The sequence below is a fragment of the Panthera tigris genome, chromosome E3 (genome assembly GCF_018350195.1).
Source record: "Panthera tigris isolate Pti1 chromosome E3, P.tigris_Pti1_mat1.1, whole genome shotgun sequence".
NCBI lineage: Eukaryota > Metazoa > Chordata > Mammalia > Carnivora > Felidae > Panthera > Panthera tigris.
In genome coordinates, this window is record NC_056675.1 from 15,845,854 (window position 1) to 15,865,689 (window position 19,836).

Consider the following 19,836-nt stretch of genomic DNA (forward strand, 5'->3'; position numbering starts at 1 on the left):
AGAAAATCTGAATAAAATGTTTGTGTAATTTCCTTAGTTTTGATCATTGTACCATGGTTAAATAAAATGTTAACATCAAGGAAACCTGGGGGAAGGACATATGGGAACTCTCAGCACCATCTTTATAACTTTTCTGTAAAATTATCTCAAAATAAAAGGCTCTTACTTTTTTTAAAAGAGAGAATCCCACCTAGACATAACTTGAAAGGAATTTCAAGCCTGAAAAGTAAACAGTAACCTCATAAGTTAAGAGTTTCTCTCAAGTTCAAAAATCTGGTTGGTCTCAGACTCCTCCACAACGACAAACAATAAGAGACCAAGTAATACCTACAGAGCCTTGACGACTGAAGGCTGAGCCCAATAACTCCATAGTCAGATGAGGGGTCATTCACATTAAAAACACGAGAAATACATTCTCAAGTATAAACAGTCTCAAAACACTTAACACCACAACAACTTTCCTTAAGGTACCACATATTAAAAGCAAGAGCTTAATGAGTATGTAATAGAGTGGCAGTGAGCTTAGACTAATTTAAGCACACAGAAAAGCACCTGACAGCTTGAAATTTGGCTGTAAAACTAATTACAAACATTTCATTTTTTTTTTTTTTAGAGATGGATGAACGATACAATGTAAAAGAACATGAGTGAATAAATGAATGATGGGATTTCAAACACATGATTAGATGAACAAAACCAGACAGGGAGGAATGGGGACAAACGTACTAAACTCCCCCTTAAATTCCTTAAAAGGGATTATGGTAACTTAACCCAGGTTTAATTTTGTCTTTGAAAAGATAAAGACAATTAAAACTAAATCCTGGGGTGCCTCGTTGGCTCAGTTGGTTAAGCGTCCAACTCGATCTTAGCTCAGGTCATGATCCCAGGATCATGAGATCAAGCCCCTGAGCATGGAGCCTGCTTGGGATTCTCTTTCTTTCTCTTTCTCTCTCCCTCTCTCTCTCTCTCTCTCTCTCTGCCCCTCTCCCCCTAAAATAACAAAGTAAATAAAAATAAAAACTAGAGGTGCTTAGGCAGCTCACTTGGTTAAGCATCCTTTTTTTTTAATATATGAAGTTTACTGTCAAATTGGTTTCCATACAACACCCAGTGCTCATCCCAAAAGATGCCCTCCTCAATACCCATCACCCACCCTGCCCTCCCTCCCACCCCCCATCAACCCTCAGTTTGTTCTCAGTTTTTAACAGTCTCTTATGCTTTGGCTCTCTCCCACTCTAACCTCTTTTTTTTTTTTTTTTCCTTCCCCTCCCCCATGGGTTTCTGTTAAGTTTCTCAGGATCCACATAAGAGTGAAACCATATGGTATCTGTCTTTCTCTGTATGGCTTATTTCACTTAGCATAACACTCTCCAGTTCCATCCATGTTGCTACAAAGGGCCATATTTCATTCTTTCTCATTGCCACGTAGTACTCCATTGTGTATATAAACCACAATTTCTTTATCCATTCATCAGTTGATGGACATTTAGGCTCTTTCCATAATTTGGTTATTGTTGAGAGTGCTGCTATAAACATTGGGGTACAAGTGCCCCTATGCATCAGTATTCCTGTATCCCTTGGGTAAATTCCTAGCAGTGCTATTGCTGGATCATAGGGTAGGTCTATTTTTAATTTTTTGAGGAACCTCCACACTGTTTTCCAGAGTGGCTGCACCAATTTGCATTCCCACCAACAGTGCAAGAGGGTTCCTGTATCTCCACATCCTCGCCAGCATCTATAGTCTCCTGATTTGTTCATTTTGGCCACTCTGGCGTGAGTGGTTAAGCATCCTTAACTCTCAATTTCAGCTCAGGTCATGATCTCATGGTTCATGAGTTAAGTCCCATATCAGGCTCCGTGCTGATAGTGTGGAGCCTGCTAGGAATTCTCTCTCTGCCCCCTCCCCTGCTCTCTCTCTCAAAATAAATAAATAAACTTTAAAAAGAATAATAAAATGTCAAAAAAATAAAAGTTAAAAAAAATAAAAACTAAACCCTTTATAAAGACAAAATCAGATTTGAAAGGAAATAGCCAAAACATAAATTAAAATGACAGATATAAAAATCAAACATCACAGGGGCACCTGGGTGGCTCGGCCGGTTAAGCGTTGACTCTTGATTTTGGCTCAGGTCATGATCTCACTGTTCATGAGTTTGAGACCCCTATCAGGCAGAGCCTGCTTGGGATTCTGTCTCCCTCTCTCTCTGACCCTCCCCAACCTGCTCTCTCTCAAAATAAATAAAAGTAAACTTTTTAAAAAATTATTAAAAAAATCAAACATCATATATAACAAATATAATAGCTTAAACTTTCTTTTTTAAGGATAAAGCATAAGGTTGGAAGAAAACATAGCAAAATGTCAACTAGATGTTAGATTATAAATTACTTTAGCTTTCTTCTTTATCCTTTTTGGTACTTCCTAAGTTTTTTACAATAAAAAACATCACTTTTTGTGCAATAAAGAATTGAGCTTTGGGGCACCTGGGTGGCTCAGTTGGTTGAGCATCCGACTTCAGCTCAGGTCATGATCTCAGTCTGTGGGTTCGAGCCCCACGTCGGGCTCTGGGCTAACACTCGGAGCCTGGAGCCTGCTTCGGATTCTGTGTCTCCTCCTCTCTCTGCCCCTCCCCTGCTCATGCTCTCTCTCTCTCTCTCATTAATAAACGTTGAAAGGAAGAAAAAGAAAGAAAGAAAGAAAGAAAGAAAGAAAGAAAGAAAGAAAGAAAGAAAGAAAGAAAGAAAGAAAGAAAGAAAGAAAGAAAGAAGAAAGAAAGAAAGAAAGAAAGAAAGAGAGGGGCGCCTGGGTGGCGCAGTCGGTTAAGCGTCCGACTTCAGCCAGGTCACGATCTCGCGGTCCGTGAGTTCGAGCCCCGCGTCAGGCTCTGTCTGGGCTGATAGCCTGGAGCCTGTTTCCGATTCTGCGTCTCCCTCTCTCTCTGCCCCTCCCCCGTTCATGCTCTGTCTCTCTCTGTCCCAAAAATAAATAAAAAACGTTGAAAAAAAAAATTTAAAAAAAAAAAAGAAAGAAAGAGAGAGAATTGAGCTTTGCCCAAAGAGACGTTCTGGCCTTTGCCTTCAGCTTCTGAGAGGCAATGTTATACTTAATAGGAGTATCTTTCTCTGGAGGTCTTATGTCATAATGAATAGTCTTAATGTGACTTAGGGTGGAGGCTTTGGGTCATGCAGAATCAGTGCACCTGGAGGCTGAGATGAACTACAACGGGCAACCAATCATTCAATTATGCCTATATAACAGAACTCAAATAAAAATTTGGGAAGCTGAAGTTTAGCTGAGCTTCCCTGGTTGACAATATTTTGTATGTATTATCACACACTGATTTCAAGAGAAACATTTTCTGACTCCACCCACATTAGAGGACAAACATTTTCTGACTCCACCCACATAAGAGGAGGATAGAAGCTCTGTGTTGGCATTTCTCCTAGAATCTGCCTCATATGCTTCTTCCTTTGGTCAATTTTAATCTGTATCCTTTCCATGTAATGAACCATAACTGTGAATGTAATAGCTTTCAGTGAGTTCTGAGTACTTCCAGTAAATTACTGAACCCAAGGGTGGTCTTAGGGATCCCTGACTCGCAAATGGTGTTAGAATTGAGGACAGTCTTTTTTTTTTTCACTATTCCCTCTAACTCTGTCATTGGCTAACCTCACCATTGGCCAAATTTCCTCCACTTGCATGAACAGAATAAAAACTGGGTTAGAGTAAAACTACTCAAATCAGTAAGAGTCAGTCATGATTTGGTGGCCAGTCATCCCTGGAATAAACCAACCCCTCAATGCTAGTTTCGGTAGCCCCTCGACAAGCCTAGGCTTACTTCATAGGTGATAGTATTCAAGTTCTGTTGCCCAGAATTGTGTTTGTTCTTTCCACTTTCTTTCCGTTGCTCTTTCAGATCAGTCAGTAACTGGAACACCTGGGAAGTGATAAAAGATTTTTATGAGTAAATGTGAGAAATGTATCTATTTCATGAGCAATGATTTTTTAAGTTTATTTTATTTATTTATTTATTTTGAGAGAGAGGGAGCAAGCAAGCAGGGGAGGGGCATACAGAGGATCCCAAGAAGGCTCCACACTGTCAGAGCAGAGCCCAATTCAGGGCTCAAACTCACGAAACATGAGATCACAATCCAAGCCAAAACCAACAAGAGTCGGAAGCTTAACGGACTGAGCCACCCAGGCACCCCTCAAGGTCAATGATTCTGAAGGATAAACAGAATAGCACGTCTTTTCTTTCAAACCCTCCCCTTAACTCTTCATTAGAGCAAATATGAGTCTGAGAAGCATCTGACATTTTAAAAATGCTTTTATCTAAGTCAAGTAATCCAAATTCATTAGTTTACTGAAATATTTCAAATGTTTCCTTATTAATATACACCATATCACTAATTTCCTCTGATCTCAAAAATATATTAATATTTGAAAGTAAACTTTCTTAAAATATGATATCTCAATAGATGTAGACAACGAATTTTCTAAAATTCAACATCCAGGGCACCTGGGTTGCTCAGTTGGTTGAGCATCTGACTTCAACTCATGTCGTGATCTTTGGTTTTTGAGTTCAAGCCCCACATTGGGCCCACCGCTATTAGCACAGAGCCCACTGTGGATCCTCTATTCTCCTCTCACTCTGCCTCTCCCCCACTCACACTATCAAAAATAAAAATGAAACATTAAAAAAAATTATTTTAACATCCATTTATGATAAAAACTCTCAAAAAAGTGGGTAGAGAGGGAACATACCCAATGTGTAAAGGCCATATGTGACAAGCCCTAAGTTAACATCATACTGAACAGTGAAAAGCTGAAAGCTTTTCCTATAAGATCAGGAAGAAGTCAAAGATGCCACTCTTGCCCCTTTTATTTTTTTAAATGTTTATTTTTGAGAGAGAGAGAGACAGACAGACAGATCCTAAGAGGGTGAGGGGCAGGGAGAGGGAGACACAGAAGCCAAAGCAGGCTCTAGGCTCCAAACTGCCAGCATAGAGCCTGATGTGGGGCTTGAACTCACAAACTGCAAGATCATAACCTGAACCAAAGTCGGATGCTCAACTGACTGAGCCACCCAGGTGCCCCACTCTTGCTCCTTTTATTCAACACAGTATTGGAAGTCCTTGCTAGAGCAATTAGGCAAGAAAATAAATAAAAGGCAGCCAAATTGGAAAGAAAGTGGTAAAACTGTCACTATTTGCAGATGACAGGATACTATATATAGAAAACCCTAAAGACTTTACCAAAAAACTGAACTAAAAATAAATTCAGTAAAGTTATAGCATACAAAATCAATATACAGAAATATATTGCATGTATACATGATAATAATGAACTACCAGAAAGAAGCAATCTGTAGCAATCTACAGATTCAGTGCAATCTCTATCAAAATTCCAATGGCATTTTTCACAGAAATAGAACAATCCTAAACTTTCATGGAACCACAGAAGACCCTGAATAGTCAAAGCAATCTTGAGAAAGAAGAGCTAAGCTGGAGGCATCATGCTTCCTGATTTCAAATTATATTACAAAGCCATGGAAACCAAAACAGTATTGTTACTGGCATAAAAACAGACATATAAATCAATGGAATAGAACAGTGTGTCCAGAAGTAAACTCACACATATGTGGTTACTTAATTTTTTTTAAGTTTATTTATTTTCAGAGAGAGAGAGAGAGAGAGAGAGAGAGCGCGCGCACGCAAAAGGGAGAAGCAGAGAGAGAGGGAGAGAGTGAGAATTCCAAGCAGGCTCTGCATTGTCAGCTCAGAGCCTGACAAGGGGCTTGAACTCACCAATCACGAGATCATGACCTGAGCTGAAAACAAGAGCAAGACACTCAACTGACTGAGCCACACAGGCATCCCTGTGGTTAATTTTTGACAAAGAAGCCAAGAATATACAATGGGGAGAAGACAGTCTCTTCAATAAATGGTGCTGGGATGGGGAGCCTGGGTGGTTCAGTGGGTTAAGAGTCAGACTCTTGGAGTTCGAGCCTAACATTGGGCTCTGCATTGACATCACGGAGTCTGCTTGGGATTTTGTCTCCCTCTCTCTCTGCCCCTCTCCCACTTGTTCTCTATCTCTCAAAATAAATAAAAATAAACTTAAAAAAAAAAAAGATATTGCCTTAAAGATTAAATGGTATCCATTCATATTTAAAAAGAAAAAAAAAAAAGGTACTTGGAAAAACTGGTCAAAAGGAAGAGAATGAAAGTGGACCACTACCACATAACCACACAGAAAAATTAACTCAAAATGGATTGAAGAATTGAATGTAAGACCTGAAGCCATAAAGCTCCTACAAAAAACAAAGGAGGTAAGCTCCTTGATATCAGTCTTGGTGATGATTTTTTTTTTTTTTTAAACACCAAAAGCAAAGGCAACAAAAGCAAAAATAAAAAAGTAGGACTATATCAAACTAAAAGACACAGCAAAGGAAACCATCAGCAAAATGAACAGACAACTTACTAGATGAGAAAATATCTGCAAATCACTTATCTGATAAAAAGTTAATATCCAAAATATATAAAGAACTTATACCCAAAAACCAATCTGATTAAAAAATGGGCAGGGGACCAGAATAGACAATTTTCAAAAGAAGATATATGGATGACCAACAGACACATAAAAAAGATACAAAATCACTAGTCATCAGGAAAATGCAAATCAAAAAAATCAAATGAGCTATCACTTAACACCTGTTAAAATGGCTAATACCAAAGAGACAAGAAAGAGTAAGTGTTGGCAAGAACGTGAAGAAAAGGAAACCTGTGTGCACTGTTGGTAGGAATGTAATTTCGTTCAGTCACTATAGAAAACAGTACGGAGGTTCCTCAAAAAGTTCCTCAAATAGGGGCGCCTGGGTGGCTCAGTTGGTTGAGCATCCAACTCTTGATACCGGCTCAGGTCATGATCTTGGTTTGTGAAACTGAGCCCCGCAATAGACTCCATGCTAACAGTGCAGAGACTGCTTGGGATTCTCTCTTTCTCCTTCTGCCCTTCCCCTTCCCCCTCTTTCTCAAAATAAATAAATAAACCTAAAAAAAATTTTTTTGCACTAAGTTTTTAAAAAAAACAGGATTCTGCTTCAATGAAATGAAAATCTACTAAATTTATACCTGAAAAATAAAAATTATGAGGCAAGAGTTAAATACAAATTTTACCAAAAATAAAAATAAAAAAAAATAATAATGCTATAGAACGTTGGAAGTAAACTCTCCCAGCAAGGGAAAAACGTGTGTTAGCGCTGAGGAGCATGGGTGGGCGGGGGGGGGGGGGGGGGGGGTGTGGGCAGATATAGCTTTCCTGTTTTAGAGATTATGCCAGAGAACTGAGGGAAGTATAGGCTCATAGAGCATACTACATACAATGCAACCTGTCATTATTTTTTCAGCAATAGTGTCATGAGCTCGAATTAATGCAATGTTTCCCCAATGGATAAAACACCCAAATACCCAGCAGAATCCAAACTGGACAAGGAAGTTCCTAAAAGCCGATGGCTTGACTCACAACCATCTCCTTCCTATTATTAGCAGCAACAACTTAAGGAAGGAGTATGGCCAACTGTGTTAATTCCACTATCTTCTATATCACACAACGGAAACTCCAATCTCCTAGAGTTTTCATGAATTGATATTCTAGAAAATGAAAAATTGACCGTGAATGTATGAATCGTTCTTTCTACACCCAGAGTTAACCTATCAGATGTACCAAACAAGACACAGGCAAAATAGAAGGTAGGCAAAAATAAATAATGTTATTATCCTCCCTCTCACCAACTTTTTTCCTTTTTTTCTCCCTTTCTTCAGCAACCCAACCCTCAAGTCCCCAGATTTCAAATCTTTTAGTTCCTACTAAATTATTCATAATGGTGCATCAACTAAGCACTCATCTTCAGTATGGTGTTAATACTTATGAGACTATTATGGGGATCAAAATAATAACCTAAAAGCATTTTATAGGCAAAAAGTGGTAATTAGGAAAAGGCATTAAGTATTTCAATGGAAAACTTTCACAGACAGAAAACAGTTCCGAATAGATGCTTCCATCCCATAAAGGCATACAAAATGAAAATCTAAAATCTTTGGGATTTGGGGAAGGTTGCCTACTATAAAGTCTTCCCAGCTTCCCTGAATTACCATGTATAATTTACCAAGCTTATAATAATTCCAAGGTTCACCAGATGGTGCCATCTGTCCTATTTTAAAGTGGAAAATCCAAATGAATTCAGTCATTTTTAATTAAAACTAATTCAACAATCTTCAGAAGCAGAGGACAAACTACCAAAGAGGAAACTACAATAGTTTATTTCAAAGCTATTTACCTCATAATTACTGAGCAGAGCAGAATTGGCATCCTTCCTGGAAAATAAAGTAAATTGTTGTCAGTCTGGGCACACATTCCTTTGTGGAAATTAAATATCTGTAAAATACCTGTGTCAAGATTCAGTAGTCCGCTTCAGGAATTTAGGGACTATAAACCTAAAATTGAGAATGTCCTAAGTCCTACTGGTTTAGCTGGCAATGAACAATTTCAGAGCAAACTTCCCTCTTTACAGCCACAGTATATCACATATCCATTACTAAGTAGGTGACCAAAACACAATGCTTACCCTTAGTCTACGTAGGCAGAAGTTAAGTCAGTCATCTGGGAGAGAAGTTAACTGCGGGAAGAACATGGGGCAAAACCAGAGGGTTGGAAAGGGGTGTCAATAAACAGTGAGGGTGCTAGAATTAACTGGAGAAACAGTGCTGTCTCATCCCACAGCCACGTCCTTTCCCCGGTACGATCTAACTCCCACCAGTTATCAACACCTTGGGCAGGCAAGTCCTCCTGCTGAATCCCCAGAAATGGAATCATTAACACTAACATCGCTGCTGGGAATCCCAGCAATGTCAGGAATCCTGCTAGATATCCACAAAGGCGTTCATCTTCTGTATCAATTCAACAAGTAGAGTTCATGTGTCAAGTAGTGGTCAAAAGCGTGGTACCCCTGTGATCAAGGCAAATGTCATCTTTCATGTATGAGTGAGCACAGCAATGTGACTTGTATTCAATTAAAATCAAGCCATTCTACAATACCACATCAGAAGTATTTACTGTTTTTAACAGTCCAGAGGCAGTATAGAGTGATAATTAAGAACACAGTTATGAAACCTGAAAAATCTGGGTTCACATTCTAGCTTTGACACTTATAAGGTATGGGAGTTTTAGGGAGTTTATTAACTCTCCTAAGCTTCCCCATTTAAAATAAAAATGGGGCTAAACTAGTACCTAGAAGTACAGCCTGGATTCTAAACCCAGCTCCACCGAACATTAGAGCTCTGTGAATTTAGGCAAGTTACTTAACCTCTTTGTGCTTAAATTTCCTCACCCATAAAATGACAATTATAGTACTAACCACATAAGATTATTTACAGGATTAAACTGAAAGATGTAAAGTACTAGAACACAGTAAGTACTCAAAATGCCATCTATTACCACTACCTGTGTTACAACCATAACTTCGTCCTACCTCACAGAGCTATTAGGAGGATGAAATGAGACAACAAATTTTTAAAGTGTAGCCTCATTCCTGGTATTAAGATCCTCCTTAGTGGAAGGTTATTAGTTTTTAAAGATACTACTTCACTGAATTCTCATTAAAAACCCTGTGATGTAGGAATTATTAGGACTCCTTCTTTATAAATGATGAAATTGAGCGGCTCCTGGGTGGCTCAGTCGGTTAAGCGGCCGACTTCGGCTCAGGTCATGATCTCGCGGTCTGTGAGTTCAAGCCCTGAGTCGGGCTCTGTGCTGACGGCTCAGAGCCTGGAGCCTGTTTCAGATTCTGTGTCTCCCTCTCTCTGACCCTTCCCCGTTCATGCTCTGTCTCTCTCTGTCTCAAAAATAAAAAAACATTAAAAAAAAAAAAAAAAAAAGAAAAATGAGACTGGACAAATAGAAATCGGTAATGCAGAATCCTAAAAATTCAGGAGGACGTCTGGACTTGACATAATGTATAATAAAGACTACAGTTTGTTACTAAACCAGGAGCAGAGCTGTGTAATGAAAATGCTCACATAAAATTTCAAAAACGTGGGCCAAAGAGGTGGGTGATTTCCCTAGTCAATCAATAATGCAAAACGAGCAGGTGGCTACCATAAGGGTCCAACCTGGGACTTTGGTCAGCAGCACAGTGACGTCAGCTCTAATCAAGTCAACATGTGAACCTTACCAAATGCTGCTGGTCATTCAACAAATAGCTGAGATTTCACAAGAGTGTTGCTTTGCCCAAATAACCACAATTGCACTCAGGTCACAAAGAATATCATACTGAAAAGTAATCTAACATAGGAAGGATATGCAGAATCAGTGTATATGACATGCTTCACTTAAAACTGAAAATGACAGGGGCACCTGGGTGGCTCAGTCGGTTAAGCGGCCGACTTCGGCTCAGGTCATGATCTCGCAGTTCGTGAGTTCGAGCTCCGCTTTGGGCTCTGTGCTGACAGCCCAGAACCAGGAGCCTGTTTCAGATTCTGTGTCTCCCTCTCTCTGACCCTCCCCTGTTCATGCTCTGTCTCTCTCTGTCTCAAAAATAAATAAATGTTAAAAAAAAAAAAAAAACTGAAAATGACAAGTGAAACCACATGTCATCTTTGCCTACTCAATCAAGAAGTCAGCCCACTAGGCTTTTTCCTATCTTTGCTTGAAATTGAGTTAAAACTCCCTGTTTGTCCTAAAATACACTGTAACTAAGAGTTCCCTTGCTGGAACAGACTGGAAAATAATACAAATGTTATTTTTCCTCAAGGCTAAGGGGTCAGGTGTCACTGTTACAACTTCACTTCCAAATCATGGCCTCTCCTCTGTCGTGGAGAATATCCCATGCCTTGGGAAATTTGTCCTTGGCTATTTCAAGTTATTGCCCCACTGCCTGAGCTGATATTGTTAATGCAAGAAGCCAAAGAACATCATTTGTCTTTACTAAAACCAATATACAAAGGAGAGACACTCTCTTGTACATGTGTTTTAATGAACCTGTGTTTGGGGGCCAGGAGAACAATGGATGTTTAAACAAGTACCACATCTTAGAGATTCTGGTTGGCAGAAGCTGACTTATTAATTTATTCTTATATTAGGAAGATAAATAATTTTTTTACCCAGTAAATACTAATAGAGTAAATGCCAATATGTGCTGGGCTTTCCTTTATTCAATTAAAATGTCAATGGGCATAATAATATCTACCTTTTATAAAACGGACTATGTTCATTTCAATTCCTGAATGAAATGTATATATTGATAAATTTTTTAAAAACAGCTTTTCAGGCTCTGGGCTGATGGCTCAGAGCCTGGAGCCTGTTTCCGATTCTGTGTCTCCCTCTCTCTCTGCCCCTCCCCCGTTCATGCTCTGTCTCTCTCTGTCTCAAAAATAAATAAACATTAAAAAAAAAAAAAAACAGCTTTTATCCTACTATAACCACCACTAAGTGGCAGGTTGCTGGGACCAGGGTATGGCAAGACTGGACAGAGATCAACTAAATCAAATGATCTAATTTAATAGCACCAATGATGATGCGATGCACTGAGAAAGACACATCCCTTACAGCAACCCTGTCAAAGAATTTTTAATTTGAATCCAGTCATGAGGATATAACCAGACAAATCCAAGTTAAGGAACATACTTTAAAACAAATGGTTTAGACTCTTCAAATATCAATGTCATTTGTAACAATGTCAATGTCACAAAAACAAGTTAGGAAACTGTTCTTAAAGGAGATTAAAGAACTATGACAACTACAAGTTGTATGACAATTAAAAACGTATGATTCTTCAAAGGATCTTGAATCGGTGGTTAAAAAAAATCCAGCTAAAATGACATTGTTGGGACGACTGGAGAAATTTTAATATAGGCTGTAGTTTAATGATACTGGTACATCAGTGCTAAATTCCCTGGGTGTGACAATGGTATTGCAGTTAAATAGAATACATTTTTATGACTGGATAAAATGACACGATATCTCCAACTTTGAAATGATTCAGTAGTGTGCGTGTGTGTGTGTGTGTGTGTGTGTGTGTGTGTGTGGAGAGAGAGAGATTAGGCAAATATATCAAAATGTTAACAAACGGTGACTCTAGATAGAGGGTATAAAGGTATTTATGGTGTTCTTTTTGCAACTGTTCTATGGGTTTGGAATTTTTCAAACTAAAAAGTTGAGAAAAATGGAAATGTAAAACTAAAGAATTCTATAATGTTAAAAAAAAGACAATAGTATAACTTATAATTAAGGACATAAAATGCATTTTCCTCCAATGTTTTTTAGGGTAACTATAATCTGTCAATTATATGTTTATAAGCCATTGTTTCTACTGAGCAGGAATTGTCTGCTCTCTATATAACTTACACTTCAGTATTATGTAATACATTCACAAGCATTCAGACTTCTAGAAACTCCCCACCTACACAAAACTTCATATTCTCCTAAAGGACTTAAACTAGTACTGATTTTATTTACAGATGTTTAAAGCAAATATTCCAAGTGAATTTTAAAGATTGTTTGAATCTATATTTACATGTAGGAGTTACTTAATCTCCTTAAGTAATGAATTAGTTGACTGAAGTTGACTTGCTATTTGAAATGTAATGTGTAATTTTGCTTAACTTGCTGAGTCATTTAAGGGATGCAAACAACTACTTTGGAAAATCGAATTCTGAATAAACAGAACAAAATGATCTATTGGCAGACCTTTCTTTAGAAACACACATACACATGCAAACAGCACCTTTTAACTGCCACACAGTTAATTTACGCATGCGATGATGAACAGAACTGCTCAAATTCTCCTATGTTCAACCTTTGATTCAAGTCACGTTCTGAAAAACTAAAGTACAAGAAAACTGGGCAGCCTTCAAAGTCAATGAACTGTTTAATCTGTAGCATTCTCTCGGGAGCTAGCAAAAAAATATCCTCTTTCCAGTCCTGTTACAGGACCTGTTCGGCCAACTTCTCTAAATCTCAGTATTTCCAGCTGTAAAATGAAGGAATTCTGACATGATCTCAAAAGGATTATAGAGAAGATAGTCCATTTTCCCTATGTATATTAAATTCAAGAATAAAAGAGTGAACACAAAGCTTTCCAGGTATATAAACAATCCCAAGGCATTAGACAAAGTTACCCAAATAGCAAATACCTTATATATACCAATAGTCAATTTTCCTATGAATATTTTGTAACCTTTTACCCGAGGAAAATGTATCCAAATGAGGGTGAACAAGTTTTTATTTTTTAAATTCTAGCACTCAATCAAATAAAGCATAAATATTCATCACCTTAAAAAAAAAACTTATAGTGTATGTCTACATGTATTATTCACTCAGTAAGTATTTACTCATCAACTGATGGGGAAAAAGTAGTAAAAACTCAGAGAAGTTTTCCTTTCATGCCTCCTCCCTCCAGGTCCTAGGAATGCCGGAAAGAGGTACAATGTTTGTCCTCGTAGAGACTCAGGCTTCTGCTAAAGATGCTAAGGACCACACCTGCCAGAGATCATACCTCATACTGGTGGCCAGGCAGGAACTAAAGTTAGGCCTCCAGACCTTTCCATTTCAGGGGTCCTTCCACTCTCTGGGAACCTCACTTTCCCATAAATCGCTCACTGCAAAATTCTTGACTAGTGTTAATAAGTCAATGAGTCCTTGGGAGAAATGGATAGGTTGCTTTAGGAGAAAAAACTCTTGATTCAAACCATTTCACTTAGAAAAATCAGAAAATGCTCAGCAATTAGGAAACTAGCTAACTCAATTATATGAATTTTTAATTAAATTATCAAATTAATGAAGTACTGTTATATTATTTAATTCAACAACTATCTGCTGAATGTCTAATGCATGCGTCCCTGCCTTCATGGAACGTTCTCAGGAGGGAGACAAGGCACCAAACAGGTAAACATACATCTATTATTACCACTTGTAATTATTCAAAAGAAAAGTAAACTATGGTGCTTGTAAGAGACAAAAGGACTTATTTTAGATTGACTGAAGAGGAAAAGCAACATTCAACTTGAACTATCAAAAAGATAAAGAGAGAGCAGGACAGAGAGAAAAGTATACCAGGCAGAGGGAACAGTAAAGCAAAGGTCCTGAGGTAGTAAAGGGCTTGGAAGATTACAGAAACTACCTGCCAGTGGAAAGTGTGTGTGTTTAGGGGTGGGGACAGTAGCACAAGAGAGGGTTGGTGAATAGGTGAGGTTATACAGGGTCATATAGGTCCTAGTAAGGAATGTGGATTTCTTCTTAGTACAACAGAAAGTGAACAGTTTTAATAGGGGATGTGTTGATCCAATTAATATTTTAAGACTACTCTGTCTGCTGACTGGAAAACAGAAGAGGGGGGGACAAGAGTGGAAGCCAAAGGCTACTAATCTAGACCAGAGATGACAGACTACATTTAGCTATGGAGATGGTGAAAAGTAACTGTATACAAAATATACTGAAGGCGGAGATGACAGGTCTCACTGATGGACTAGATTCAGGGTGAGGAAGGAGGGCTTGATTTCTGGACTAAGCAATCGGATGGATGATGAGAGAAAGGGTTAGAAATACACTTTTGGGAGTCATCAGCATATAAATGGGTAAAATGACCAAGGGGAGGGTGTGAAGAGAAAGAGGTCCTGGGACTGAGCCGTAAGATACCGCAACATTTAAGCCAAGCAAGGGAAGAAGGATAAACCAGGAAAGGAGACTGAGAAGCAGTCCTTGATGTAGCAGAAAATGCAGACAGCATGTTGCAAGGCCCAAGTTTCTAGAGTTTTTCGTTTTGTTTTGTTTTTAAAGTACAATTGACAGTTTCTGTATCAACTGCTGCTAAGAGATCAAGAAGATTGAGGGCAGAAAATCAACCTTTGAATTTGACAAGATGGAGGTCTCAGATAATCATCACAAAACCATTTCTATAGATTGGTGTGGATAAAAGCCCAACAGACTGAGAATGAAGGAACAAAAACACTTCTAAGAATGAGGGTGTAAAAACACTTCTAAGCAGTTTTGTTCTGAGGGGAAGCAGAAATGGAGCAATAAGTGGGCAGGAATATGGGGACAAGGAATTTTTAAAGATGGATAAATTAAAGCGGGACTGTTTAATGACAGTGAATACTCTAGTAAAGAGGGGGAAATTGGTAATAGCTTGGGCTACAGTAATATATCTGAATGTTTTTCAAGATGTAGATTAAGCCCCATTAATGAACTGCAAAATCAATTTAGTGGGTCATCCTTCTTTTTTAATTTTTTTAAATGTTTTTATGTATTTTTGAGAGAGAGAGAGAGAGAGAGAGAGAGAGACAGAGCATGAGCAGGGGAGGGGCAGAGAGAGAGGGAGACACAGAATCTGACGCAGGCTCCAGGCTCTGAGCTGTCAGCACAGAGCCCAACGCGGGGCTCGAACTCACAGGCTGTGAGATCATGACCTGAGCTGAAGTCAGACACCCAACCGACTGAGCCACCCAGGTGCCCTATCATTCTTTTTTAATAAGAAACAATATAACAGTGTACTGAATACAGTAAAAGTACTATTTCACGAAGCTTTCATTTGTTACATATATATAATTGTGTTTTTTAAAAATCTGAAAAAATAGTAGTATACAAAAATAGTAGTATACATAGTATATACATGTATACATAATGTATACATGTAGTATACATTAAACATGAAGCAAAACAACACAAAGGAAAATGTGAGTATTAAATAATCAATGCCAAAGAGAACACGATATGGGTATGCCTACAAGTTAATGTGAACCATGGAAAAACCCACATGCGGAGCAGCAGCAAAAACTTCATCTGCACGCAGCACAATAAGCAAACATCATACACACGAAGGTTTCTGAGGTCCCAGTCCTAGCTCCAGTACTTCCTTCTTCCCAGAAAACCCGCCCCTTCCCTTGCAAGGCGAACTGCTGGGCAAACTCGGAGAGGCCTTCTTCCCAGTTAGGGCTCCCCAAGGTAAGTCCCAAACTCTAATCCAGCACTTCTCCATCTCTCCTGCAGGTACCCCCAGGGCGGACTCAGGGCTTTACACCGTCTAAGTCCCCGCCGGAACACCGGGCTGAGCTCCCCACTGGGAACCAGGTCACGCTAGGATACGAACGATGGAGGAAGCAGGCACACTGATAGACCGTCAGGCCAAGCCACGCTGGGTCCCGCGTCCCAAGCACAGGATGGGAGTAGGGTCGAAGGTTCCGAGAGGCAGAGCGAGGGTCCCCTTTCCTCCCCGCCTCCCGCCCCAAGCCTTCCCCAACCCCCCCTCCCACGCTCGTACAAGGTGCGCTCCATCTCGACCCAGCCGTCCCCAGCTGTGGACACTTGCGCGAGCCCGGGAACGCGCCCTGGATGACTTACACTTCCATGTCGACCCCGCGTTGTCGCCTCCGCCCGCCAGCACACACGCAGCCTCACGCTACGCCGCCACCGCTCCCGCCTTCCTCACAGCTCACCGGGTAGCCGGCTCCGCGCGCCGCGGGGCACGTCGGGATCGCCGCGCTGCATGCCGGGAACCTGGCGGACCGGGGCGGAGACCTCAATGCAGCCAGACTTCTGTGCACTTCACGTTGCGGGGCTTGAAACTGTTGAGGGACGCCTGGTGGAGGCGCAAGGCGGCTCTGTGCTGCTGGAAATGTTCTGTTTCATGATCCTGATGTTGGGTGTGGCGCCATGTGTTCTGTTTCTGAAAATTCAGTGAGTTGTACACTTTTATGTATGTTGTAATTGAATAAAACGTCTTAAAAGGGAAAAACCCTCAGCCTCCCTTCTCGTTATCACTCTTCTTGAGAGCTATTTGGCACACACACACACACACACACACACACACACACACACACACACAACTGTAAGGGTGCCTAGGTGGCTCAGTCCCTAAGCGTGGATTTTGGCTCTGGTGATGGTCTGTCTCACAGTTCCTGAGTTCGAGCCCTCTTTAGGCTCTTTGCTGCCAGCGCAGAGCCTGCTTGTATCCTCTGACCCCCTCTCCCTCTGCCCCTCCCCTACTAGCGCTCACTCGCACTCTCTCAAAAATAAAAAAATAAACATTTTTTTTAAAAGCTGTAAGGGTAAGACTCTGACCTTCCAGCCTTTCTAGGAATTTATCTAAAGGGAACTATCAGATGCTTGAAGAAGGGTGGTTTTGTAGTGATTTTTTTTTCAGGGAGATAGCCTGAATATCCATCAATGAGGAATTGATAAATAATGTTTCAGCCACCCAGTATTATATATACGGCCATAAGAAATCATGTAGCATATTTGTTACACTAGGGGAAATACTTAAGATAGGGTTTTTAATTAAAAGATAGAAAATGATGTGGTGTTACTCTAATAATCTAAAGAAAAATGCACAGGGAAAAAATACCTAAGGGCACATGAGGTAGAGCCACCTAATGTACTATATTTTATGTCTTAAAAAAAAACAGACATGGAAGGTTCATTATCTTCTAAACTTTGGATATGTCTGAAATAGTTCTTAAAGACTGGAAGGAAATAGCCAAAATATTAACAATAGCAAGTGTCTTTAAATGATATGTCAATTGCAGGGTGGCTGGGTGGCTGTCAGTTAAGTGTCCAACTCTTGATTTCAGCTCAGGTCGTGATCACATGGTCTGTGGGATCAAGCCCCACGTTCAGCATTCAGCTCTGTGCTAACCGTGCAGAGCCTGCTTGGGATTCTCTCTCTGCTCCTCCCCTGCTTGCTCGCTCTCTGTCTCAAAAATAAATAAGCATAAAAAAAAAAAAAGATATGTATGGGGCGCTTGGGTGGCTCAGTCGGTTAAGTGTCTGACTTTGGCTCAGGTCATGATCTTGCTGTTTGTGAGTTCCAGCCCTGCATCAGCTGTGCTGACAGCTCAGAGCCTGGAGTCTGTTTCAGATTCTGTGTCTCCCTCTCTCTCTGCCCATCCCCTGTTCATGCTCTGTCTCTATCTCTCAAACATTAAAAAAAATTTTTTAATGAGATGTCAATTGCTAATTTTTTCTGCTTTTTTAATAGTTGTATCAGTTATCATTTGCTAAATTCATTCTCTTTGCAAGGCACTTACTAAGCACTTTGTTATTCCATTACATTAACAGTTAATGGTGCAAGCTTTGCAGTCAGATGGCCTGTGATTCTGTTTGCCTCCATCACTTTCTTAGAGGCTGTTGGACCTTGGGAGATTACTTAACCTCTCCTAACCCCAGTTCCCTCTTATGTAAATCATAGGTCTGTTTGGTAATCTTTATAAAGTACCTGACACATTGTAAGTGCTCAGCAAATATTAATTACTGTGACAATACAACTATGACACTCTGGGGTAATTCTTTTGTTATTCAAATTTTAATATTGAGGAAACCGAGGCAGGCTTGAAGACATTATGATTTACACAAGACCAGTCATCTAGGAACTTGTCCACTAGGGATTCAAATTCAGGCCATCTGAACAACTGTAGGAGGTGTATTAAATTGTTAATAGTGACTGATGATTGGTTAATAAAATGTGTTATGGCAAAAAAGGAATTGAGTACTGATACCTGCTACAACATGGATGGCCCTCAAAAACATGCCAAGTGAAGAAGCCAGACACAAAAGACCACATTCTATATGATTCCATTTATATGAAATGTCCAGGATGGCAAATCTATACAGACAGGGAGTAGATTAGTGGTTGCTTAGGGATGGGGAGTGACAGCTAATGGACACTGAACTTTCCAATTTTAGTATATGTGCTACCAAAGCAAGCACATGGACACTGAATTTCTTTTGGGGGAAATAAAAATTTCCCAAAATTATGTTGTTATGGTTGTCCATCCCTGTGAATATATCAAAAAACACTGCATATACAATTTTAAATAAGCAAATTGTATGGTATCTGAATTTTGTATCAACGAAGCTGTCGAAAAAGTGTTTTACTGGTATTTGCCTGTGGGGGTTAGTTTGGAAGAGAAATAAGAGGAATTTTTAGCATTTAACTTTACACACTCAGAACTTCAAAAATGTTTTTCAATGCACATGTTATTTTCAAATTATAAAAAATATTATTTTAGGGCACCTGGGTGGCTCAGTCGGTTAAGCATCCGACTTCAGTTCAGGTCATGATCTCACAGTCCGTGAGTTCAAGCCCCGCGTTGGGCTCTGTGCTGACAGCTCAGAGCCTGGAGCTTGCTTCAGATTCTGTCTCCTCTCTCTCTGCCCCTCCCCTGCTCATGCTCTGTCTCTCTCTGTCTCAAAAATATATTAAAAAATCAAAATTTTTTAAAAATATTATTTTAAAAACAACTAATTTACTTTAAAAAATCAGCAGGTAAGTAAATGCCACCCTAGACCCAGCTGGTCTGATTTGTATAGAGGGTCCCCTGTAACTTCTTTAAGGCCAGTGGGCCCCACAAAGCAGCACTAACGATGCTTGTTGTGTATTCACTTAGCAAATACGTAGCGATGGCCCATTTAGTGGTGATGATACAAATATGAATAATCCACACCTCCCGCCCTGGCTAGCTGACAGCCTAGTTGGGGAACCAGCTCTGGACATCAACAACTATAATACACAGTGTTTAGACGCGATGAAGCAGAGGAGAGAATGACTAATGAGGTGGAGAGGCGTCTCAAAGCCAGGAGTGTTTGAGCTGGTTGTGGGGAGGAGCACCCAAAGCCAAGGCTTCAGGGATGGGCTCCCACAGAAGAGGGGTCAGTACCTCTGAGGGCCCCATGATAAAATAGCTAAGCTCCAGGTTCTCCAAGGGAAGCCACCCTAAGACTTCGAGGACCCTATGGAGTCACTCTGCCTATTCTCTAAGGGCAGCCAAGTAATCAGGAGTGAGGCCCTT

The 19,836-nt window shown here is 39.9% G+C and overlaps 1 protein-coding gene across 8 annotated transcripts in view; it reads right to left on the minus strand.

Moving 5' to 3' along the window:
• Positions 1–16,513, minus strand: part of LOC102963738 (CGRP receptor component) — a 61,058-nt gene extending 44,545 nt beyond the window's left edge. For 2 of the 8 annotated variants that reach the window (XM_042971489.1, XM_042971484.1), the window contains exons 1-4: positions 16,391–16,513; positions 8,625–8,675; positions 8,337–8,373; positions 3,837–3,935 (exon numbers count right to left, since the gene is read on the minus strand). In XM_042971489.1, coding sequence (XP_042827423.1) covers positions 3,837–3,841 — 5 coding nt within the window. In that variant the 5' untranslated portion in view covers positions 3,842–3,935; positions 8,337–8,373; positions 8,625–8,675; positions 16,391–16,513. Of the gene's footprint in view, positions 1–2,481; positions 2,522–3,836; positions 3,936–8,336; positions 8,374–8,445; positions 8,494–8,624; positions 8,676–13,550; positions 13,713–16,390 lie in introns of those variants that run through there. The other 6 variants (XR_006212397.1, XM_042971479.1, XM_042971485.1 and 3 more) reach the window with 5 other exon arrangements.
• Between the last annotated feature and the right edge of the window lie 3,323 nt (positions 16,514–19,836).